Here is a 9,622-nt window from a genome sequence, read left to right as displayed (position 1 = left end):
TTGTTAATTCGCTTTTATTTATATCTCATTTATTTTGATCAAAATTATTTTACGATATTTCACCTATCAAATTTTTTGAATCGTATTCATATAAAATCTTTGTTAAAATTTTATCAATAAATACTAAAATTGTTATTTTTAGAAATATATGGATCAAAACAGATATTTTGAAAATATATAGACTAAAATGAGGCAAAGTTAAAATTATATTACTAAAAATTCACATTTTAGAAGCACAAATATAAAATAAAAAAATAGAAATTATTATTTAAATATAAATATTAACACCGCAATTGTAAAGATGTAATAAAGATTACAACGAGGGGATTATAAAAGAAAAAATGATCAATAATGGAGGGGCGTATAATGAGTGGCACGTCATGACTTAAACAGTTAACGTCAGAGATTAAACGACGTGTCGTAGATAAATGATATCGACGGAGGCGGGGATTAGACATGGGCATGTGAGTGTGAGGGGCGGTAGAAGCAGCAATAATTTTGCAATATTCTAAAATTCCAAATTGGGCGCGGCAGCGGGCGGGACATCGTCGTTGGTTCCTCGTTCCGCAACAGGAACAAATGAACAAGGCAAACACCGCACGTATCTCCGGATCGCAACCATTATTGTCGGACGAGATATGGTCGGCTGACTGGAAATTACCGTTTGCCCCATTCAATTCATGTTATCGTATTCCTATTCCCATCCCTTTCTTCCTCCACATGTCCATTGCATGCTGTTTTTCAAGTGGATGTATGTCGCCATTCAACATTTACTTTTGCCTTATGTGCTGCCGTGCTGGCCATCACTTTTGCCATCAAATTTTTCAGAGTTGATTTCGTAATTTTAAATATTTATAAATTAAGTCAGAATGATTCATTATCCTTTTTTCTTTCTAATGTTTTAAGTATTCTTTAATTTAGCTTTTAATATTTTAAAAATTAAATTATGTATTCAAATTTTCTAATATCTTTTGATAAAGTTGGCATGGAAAATGATTTATCAAATAGTTTCTGTACCAGGTCAATAAAAGCCAGTTTATTTGGGAGGAAGGTAAACTATCTGAGTATCTTGAGATGTCCGTACGGCAAGTAAATGAGGTATTTTAGATGTTTTTTGTTTTAAACCCTACATAAAAGAATGTAGTATTAAATATTAATAAGAGTAATGTAAACGTCTTGTGATTCTAATCTACACCACACATCTCTCTTTTTATTTCTTTTCTTGTTTAGCGGTCAATAGTATTTGTAAAGTTTGAAAATCAAAACTTCATTTACCTTGTAAGGTAGATCATAATCTTTCACTCGCTAACGTCTAATTAATAAATATGTTACTGTGTTATTTGGTTAACATTATCCACAGTATGCACTCCTTAGAATCATAGATAAACAATTATATACATAAGTTTTTTTTTCAAGTTCGTTAAGTAAACAATAATAATAATAATGAACTGAATAATTGAATCTTTATTTTTCTTTCCCTCCTTATTTATAGGCAAGAGTTCATGCTCTTCGTGCTCATATACGTCATTCACCAAACTGCCTGTCTATGTCAAAATTAAAGAAAATAATTAAGAAGAAGAAGAACAACAAACAGATATAATATCTTATCCTTCGGCCCCTCGTAATTCATCTGTTTAAATCATTTAGTTTAACATCATTTATGGCATGATGGATTGATTTTCCTGTCAATTAATTTGGCCCCGATTTTCCCACCGCCAAAATGGACTGCTTTTTCTGTGGCCATTTTTATGCCAATTATTATTCTGAAACGCCCTCTCGACGCAATCTCAATTATCAAACAAATATTCTGCATCGGAGAAGGAAATTACACATTGCAAACCACAAAATAATATAATTTTTTGCATCCAAAGTTATTAAAAACAATATAATTCTCTGTCAATAACAACTAATTAAATTTTGTTTTCTAACCTACAGTGTTATAGATTCGAACATGACGTCACAAATTAAAAAACATCAAATTATGGAGAGAGCAAAATAATTATGGAATGAGCTCTGGTGTTTCCATTAAATCAAGGGCGTTTGAATAATCTCGAAGACATAACAAAACACTAGTAAGCTTACTAATAATCAAAGGCAGCCTAATTTAAGACTTAACAACGTCTAAAGACAAGCTCAAAATTAGATATAATTTATAAAAAAAACATTTTGTATAAAGTTAAAAGATAAAACTAAGTGATCTTACAAGGAAATTTGGGACAAGGAGAGTGTGGTTTCATAAATAAATTAAAAAATGGGTGTATCAGTATTTAGAAGCTAGCAAGTGTTAAAAGAACGGAGTCAAATAACATATAGATAAGTGGATCACATCAGAATTATACCAAATTAAAAAATTCAGTTATTTATATGTTATTGGATCACGTATAAATTCAGGAAGAGCTTCATTATGGATCTTCACGGGGAAAGTTTTATCCTGTTAACAATCCAAGAGAGATAGTGTTTTGAGTGATATTTTTATACAGAGGTAATCTTCTTTGCGGGGTTTCTGTGAGGGTTTTATTAAGAATTATGTGAGTGAAATTTTTGTGAGAAATTTTATGTTGAATCTCCCTTGAAGAGTTTCAAAAGTTTGTAAGAGTGATTTGTGAGCATTTTTTTTGAGAAAAAAGTGAGAGAAATCATTGTAGAGTGTTTGTAGTGGAACCTGCAACGGTAACAGAGAACCAGACGTAGCCCACATTGGGTGAACCGGTATAAATCTGGTGTCGATTTCTTTTCCCTATATTTTATTGTTCTTGTTGCTTGAGGTTTACATTGGTTTATCTACTTTTTGAGCATAGTTCCAATTTGATTTATTTTTGTTTTAATTGGAACAAGAAATTAGTTAGCATATATTGTCTGGTATTGTGATTGAGATAATATTTAGCTTGTATTATTCGTGAGGGACGAAACGATTAAGAGATTCCCTTTATTAGGATCCTTGCATGATCCGATTCAACTAGGTTCGATAATATATGCGTAATATCATCTTTAGGATCGGTTACTAAAAAATGAAGTGAATGATCGATTCCGCTCGTGCAACGTGACACGGCTCACTTCTGACTATTGACAACTTTTTTTATATATTTAAATTAATCCAAGAGTAACACGTCTTCGAAAGAGACACATTCCCTGCCTCTTAATTATTTTTAAAATTTAATTCAACTTAAATTGAGTTGTTTTATTTTATTTTATTTCGAGTTTTAATAAAGGTTTGTATTTGGTTTTTTTAATTTTATTTGTAGAGATCATAACAAATTGTTTTATTGCATTTTATACAAATAGGCATATATTAATAACCATTGTTAAATTATTTTGACAGGAGATCCGAGTACTAAAACCAATCATATAAAAGTTTTCGGTGATCCAATCTGATTGATAATTGATTTAATTGTGTGGAAAAGTACCAAGTATAGAGTTGTTAATCAATACTTAATAGCAGGTTATATAGATGGTTTTTTCGTTGCATGTGGAGTTGATTCGCAGTTCAGATTTCATGGATTTATTTTTTGGCAACTTTCTGCCAGTGATTGCTAATACATTTGTTAAAAAAAAAACTATTAAATTAACTTGAAATAAACAAAATTTTAGGAAGTACACACGATTGAGAGCTGAATGTAATTATGGGGTATCTGGACAAATTTTGTTTAAAAACAAACATTGCATGACAACGGTTTGTCATGCAATATTTGATGTTGGAAAATTGAAGGTAGTTGGTCGTTATGGAGTTTAAACTAATTCTCGCAATTAACCCAAGTTCCTTTGGATCAATGAGCCACTTGTGATGATTAGTAATAATATAATTTAAAACCATTATGGGTGGCTCGTTGGTCTTTAATTAAGAGGGAATGAGTTAAAATCCTAGGATGATCGAATTAATAATTCTTATGTGTTTTTCAACACGTTAGTTGAGGTGCACTGAGTTGGCCTGAACACTCACGAATATCAATGAAATAATTTAAAATTTTTTGAAATTTTGATACAGTTAAATAATTTTTTTTTTTTAAATCTTGAATCAATAATGTAAATTGTTATAATATGAAAATGTTAAATACAAACAAATTTAGCAACTTACTTACAGACATTAATTATAACATTTATGACATTACTTCCGATTTAAATAATTAAATTTGAAAAATTTGAAAATTTTATTAATTTTAATAATTTCACAACATTCTTAATTCATACAACTATAAATTTATAAAACTATTTATTCTATTTTGTATACAAAATTGTTGTTGTTTATTATATTAATTTGTTTATTCGTCTTATCTCAATTACATTTTTCTAAATATTATATATTGTGTAATAGAGCATAATAGCTATTTATTTTTCTTGCAGATGTTTCAAGTTCTTTTATGAAAAGAAAATGTTATTGTATAATTAAAATTGCTACAATTTTTCTATGATTGGAATTCTTTAATTTAATTTTTATTTATTTATTATAATTGGAGTAAATTCACAAATTATTTTAATTCATATTAAAAAAAAAATATATAACGTAGAAACAGAATTCGACTATTTTTAGATAAAATTTAATCACGATGATACAGATATTTTTATTATTAAATAATTAAATAAACATATTCTGATTGATTTTTGTTCTGGAAAAACAAAATATTTTTTAAATACAATTTGAAACCGCGGGCTGTGAACCAAAAAAATTCATTTACATATTTTACACTTAGCTTCCTCAAGAAACGAGGGAAAACCCTGAGCAAAGTTTCCCGCTCATTTCTCGGCACTTTACCGATCAATGGCTCCCAAGTCCGACAGCGCAGAAGGTGAAAACTCGTCTCGATCTTCTAAAATTTTTGCTAAAATGAATTCGTGATTGTGATTTTGGTTTCAATTTTGAATTTATGATGTATTCAGCGTAGAAATTAAGTTCTAACCTGATTTTATCCGTTTCTAAAATTTGCAGCGATCGTGCTCAACTTCGTAAATGAGGTATTTGTTTCATCACTGCGCTTCACTGATTTGATTGTTCATATATTATCCGTTTGCACTAAAGCCGGATTCACTGGTTTAATTCCCATTCTTCGAATTAGTGGAGTTTAGTTTTCCCCCTTTCTCGATAACTGCAGTGAAGATTGTAGGCTTTTACGCTGTGTTGTACTTCTAAGTTCTACCTTCCTGTTGTTTAGCTGTAATCAAATTATTATTTGTATATAGAAGAACATCCGTCTTCGTCATTTGTGTGCTCGGCAAATATACACCGTTAAGAACTTTGTATTTGTTTCGGTGGACCTCCATTTCGCTGTCGTGTGCGTTTGCAATTGCACTTCATTATGCAACTCTCATGCAGCCCTACTATCACTTTTATCCTCTGGAGAGCTATTTTGGGCTTTTCTGTTTAACGGCATTTGGCGCATTTCTCTTCTGTTCAGCAAAATCGTCCACTAAACGTTCAAAATGTCGCTGATTCGTTACAAAAGTTCAACCTCAAGAAGACCGCGGTGCAGAAGGCACTGGATACTCTTGCCGATAGTGGACGGATTTCTTTCAAGGAGTATGGGAAGCAGAAGATATATCTCGCCCGGCAAGACCAATTCAAGATCCCAAACGGCGAGGAACTTACTCAGATGAAGGAAGCAAACGCCAAACTGCAGCAACATCTGGACGAGCAAAAAAGAGCTATTGGCCAGGTTGAGGAAGGTAATCCCACATGTGAAGTTCAAAGAAATCAGTATCACTTGAGCCTTTTGAATTGCGGTATAGGAATTTGGAGAATGTCAAAATGATAGTGCCATGAACTTCTGTAACAGAAATTCGAACATTGCAGTCAAATTTAACGCTGGAACAGATGCGAGAAAAAGAAGCCATGCTTAGAAAGGAGGTATATAGATGCTAAATCAGATAGTTGTAACTGAACTTTGTGCTGATTAGTGATTCAAAATGTTACCTTCTCTATCTGTTGTTAATGTTTCATAAAATAGCTTTTCTGAAACATGTTATTAGGTTAAGGAATTGGAAGACAAATTGAAAATATTACGCGGAGGTGTTACACTGGTGAGACCAGAAGAGCGAAAAGCAATCGAGCATATATACTCGGAGAAATTAAGCCAGTGGCGAAAGCGAAAAAAGATGTTCAAAGATATATGGGATGCTATCACTGAGAACTCACCTAAGGATCTCAAAGAATTCAAGGTTCTCTCTGATTATTTGGCTCTGCCTGATTTTATTGAAGTTGTGGTTAAATTCTTTGTATTCTTGCAGGAAGAACTTGGCATCGAATATGATGAAGATGTAGGCGTGAATTTTCAGTCATTCAGCGACATGTTACCACAAAATCGAAAACGGCCCAGGGGAAAGTGAGTGATGCCATGAAGTGGGGCGTCCAACAAAAGATAAAAGAAGAAGAATTATTTGCTTATATTTCTTTTCTTTATTCAGTCCTGCATAAAGGCAATACAGGTAGATTCTGTCCGCTTAGTTCTTGGCTTTTGTATCATGAATACTTACCAAGTTTCTTTTCGTCAATTAATGCTAAGTTGAAGGTACCATTTATTTACTGTAATGCTCAGTAAAAGAAATTGCCATGCTTGACACTCATAAATTTTCTTGAATGGCCTTTTACCATATTTTCATATTTACTTGGTTAGTGAGGTTCTTGAATTGTTAAATCAGGAAACCACGGAGATCTTTCCCAAAATTGGTTGAACTGTGAACTAAACGAATAATGTTTGTTCAATGAAAGTGGTAATGGTTTCTCCTGTTGTATATGAACTATAAGAGAAATATTCATAATCTGAACTAGGTTTATGCATTAGCCTTTAGCTTCATCTGATGCCTAACAAAGGTTTCATAATCTGAAACTTTATGTTCTATGCTTGAGATGGATAAGCTGAAGATCGTACAAATATAATTGAGATGAATAGATGCATCAGAAAAAGGTGTAGTATGCCTTCAGGGAAGGGACAGAGAAAATAAATGCCAAATATTTCAATACATTAAGAATCAATACTCTGCAACTTAAATGTCTACACACTAGATCAGCTCAAGGTTCTTCAAATAAATAATTCCTACACTCCCAAAATTTATTAGCTTTAAACAGGCGCCAAGATACAAAAGATTCAAGCTCTTCAGTGTCCACGCACTTCTATGGTCCTTAAAACAGCCTCATTCCCCCCTATGCTTAGATTTTGTGTAGTATTCTTGTTATCAGATTCCTCAATGTGTGTTGTGATCTCTGCAGACTCTGATTCCATCTTCTCACGACACTGGATGCTCGAATTTATCTCCTCAAATGTTGGACTGATGCTTTCTCCATTCCCAGTATCAACATCACTCTCGTCAAAAACCAAATCCTTCTCCAGCAGTTCGATTACATTTATTGCTTCAATTGGAATCTCATTTTCCTTTGAACTAGCATCCCCTGATTCCGAACTAGAAGATGACACTGGCTGCTTCAATTCTATTGCATTTTCACTCTCCTCTACTTCTATAGAAGTGCTTCCACCGAGTGTTTCCTTGTTTTCTGATTCTAATTCAATCTCAGTGTTCTTGGATTCTTGAGTTTCAGATGATCTTCTTGGTCGTGGACTCAGACTACTCGGATCATCACGATCGAGTGATTTAGATTGAGCGAGTTCCACGGCAGCTCTCGCCGCAACCGCCGCATAAGCAGCTGACTCGAAAGCTGCCTGAGCAGCGTCTGCCACGTCCTTGTACTTCTTTCTTCCTCTCATTGAATCAGCGTACCGATCGTCTTTCTCTATCTCTTCAGGTAAACTCTGCAACACCCCTTCCTCTTTGGTTTCCTGCTGTGGCTGTTCCTGCTTCTCTTCTACCTCAACTTTTTTCTGCACCTATTTTGTAGGCAGGCCATAACTCAAACATGTAAATTTTCAAAAATTTCCCAACATAATGGACGAGCTACCATCTCATTGATTATTATATGGCGTACCTCAGTTGGAACTCCATAATCTTCCAAATTTTTCAAAGTAATGCCGTTCTCAGAAGCAATTTGTTTTAGTAACTTCAATTTAATCTCCAAGCTTGGTGGCCTCACTGATAGCTTCTGCACTATCTGAAAAACCCAAGGTTTTACCCCATCATACAGTGAAAACAGTAAGGGAAAATGGGCCATGTAAAAGCAAGCTCCACTGCTTAAAGTGAAATGATCGAAGCATAAAGCATAGCCATACCATTGGACTCACAGCACAATTGTTGCGTAACTCAATAGCTCGAGCAGTAAACTCCTTGCCAAAACGACTGGTAATGACTGAACGAATCTCAAGAAGCTCTGGGAAATCCCCACATCTAGAAGATGCAAAGATCAAACCAGATATTGGCTCCTTCAGTTCCTCTGGACATTCTCTACATGGTCAAAACAAAACCATCAGAATCAAGATCCGTCTGTCTTTACAGGCAAGAAACCAAAGGGTGTAAACGTTTGCAAGTTCCAACCTCTCTTTTTCAAGGAGCTTGATTCTTTCTGCTACAACCTCGCAGTAACTCTCTATTATGGCATAAGCATCCAGCAGTTTCTGCTCCTTGATCACCTGCTCGACCTGTCAAAAGACAACAACAGCTCTTAGTTTGTGAAGAGCAAGTTATGAAGCCCAAACCAGAAGAATGAAGAGGAATTGATCTTACACGAAAGAGGGCTCTCTCCTGGTGGCCGAGCTTTAGTAACTGAATAACATCAGAGTGAGCCTGAGAGGACCTCACCTGGCGCTGGTTTGCAAGCACAGCGAGGCGAGAGATGGCCAAATTGACAAGAGCTCTGCACCTGGTGGTCTTGAAGCTTCTTCCAAGCAACGCATCAAGCTTCTTTCCCATCTGAACAATTTCTTCTTCTGATGACAAAGCTTTGATATGGAGGAGCAATGGGGGGAGAGAACGCTGGCTACTTCTCTGAGGGACAGAGGGCTTAAAATACACAGCCACGTCAAAATGGGATATATGGTGTGAGCCACGTGGACGCCAGGTGGAACGCAAAAGGACCATTAAAGTACAGGTCTTGACTTTAGGCCGTGAAAAGATGCAATTTTTATAATCTACTCAACTACCATGTTGCCTTATTTTGAATTGGTTCATAATTTATGGTTTTCTAGATAGTCATTTTTCATGTGCGGAGAAAATACGTTTAAAACTTAAAATTACTCTTTTGCTTTATTGTAATTGGTTAATGCGTGAGATTTTCCCATCAGTCAATAAAATCTAAATGATCAACCATCAAGTTTATAATGGTCAAACGACTTTAACCTTTTTTGTTTTTTTTTTTAAATTTTATTTTATAAGAAGCATCAATTTCAGATGTAGAAAGAAGCATGGACAAAATTATGATACAAAAAAGTCGTAATAATTACAAGTGAATGAAACGTGTAAGAAAAAAAGGGAAGATTTGACGCGGTTGTCGTGTATAAAAAAGCCCAACATCAACGTAAACATCGGGCGGAAACCGGTCCTTCCAATCTACTGCTACTTTTTGTTTAGCACGTATATTAGGAACCAATTGGAGAGTTTCCGATTTTCTACTTTTCCAAGAAAATTGTCCAAACCTATACTAAATATTGAAAAGAATGGATGCTATGCTATTCCGGTAACTTTAGAAAATGAAGAAAAATAGGGCCAACTTTCTCATCCACTTTTATGACAAGTGAAAGAGCTCAACTTG

General features: G+C 34.2%; 2 protein-coding genes across 3 annotated transcripts; one reads left to right on the top strand and one right to left on the bottom strand.

Annotated features, from left to right (window-relative positions):
- The first annotated feature begins 4,630 nt into the window (after positions 1 to 4,630).
- AHP2 (Tat-binding protein 1(Tbp-1)-interacting protein (TBPIP)) lies at positions 4,631 to 7,402 on the top strand. Of its 2 annotated transcripts, XR_002602427.2 has the most exons (7): positions 4,631 to 4,781; positions 4,922 to 4,947; positions 5,388 to 5,655; positions 5,766 to 5,836; positions 5,959 to 6,147; positions 6,217 to 6,414; positions 7,196 to 7,402. XR_002602427.2 is itself a non-coding variant. In XM_022294859.2 (6 exons), exons 1-6 carry the CDS (start codon positions 4,754 to 4,756, stop codon positions 6,313 to 6,315), a joined length of 681 nt encoding a protein of 226 aa, XP_022150551.1. In that variant the 5' UTR covers positions 4,631 to 4,753; the 3' UTR covers positions 6,316 to 6,579. The 2 variants fall into 2 exon arrangements, 1 of the variants encoding a protein (XP_022150551.1); XM_022294859.2 differs by lacking the exon at positions 7,196 to 7,402 and having other exon boundaries at positions 6,217 to 6,579.
- On the bottom strand, positions 6,928 to 9,201 carry LOC111018665 (uncharacterized). The gene is made up of 5 exons (XM_022294858.2): positions 8,599 to 9,201; positions 8,410 to 8,513; positions 8,148 to 8,319; positions 7,907 to 8,029; positions 6,928 to 7,808 (listed from the first exon to the last, which is right to left on the bottom strand). Exons 1-5 carry the CDS (start codon positions 8,950 to 8,952, stop codon positions 7,083 to 7,085), a joined length of 1,479 nt encoding a protein of 492 aa, XP_022150550.1. The 5' UTR covers positions 8,953 to 9,201; the 3' UTR covers positions 6,928 to 7,082.
- Positions 9,202 to 9,622: the final 421 nt, after the last annotated feature.

The sequence above is a fragment of the Momordica charantia genome, assembly GCF_013281855.1.
Source record: "Momordica charantia cultivar OHB3-1 chromosome 9 unlocalized genomic scaffold, Mcharantia_2.0 BLBB01000009.1, whole genome shotgun sequence".
Lineage (NCBI taxonomy): Eukaryota > Viridiplantae > Streptophyta > Magnoliopsida > Cucurbitales > Cucurbitaceae > Momordica > Momordica charantia.
This window is presented reverse-complemented; position numbering and strand designations above follow the sequence as displayed.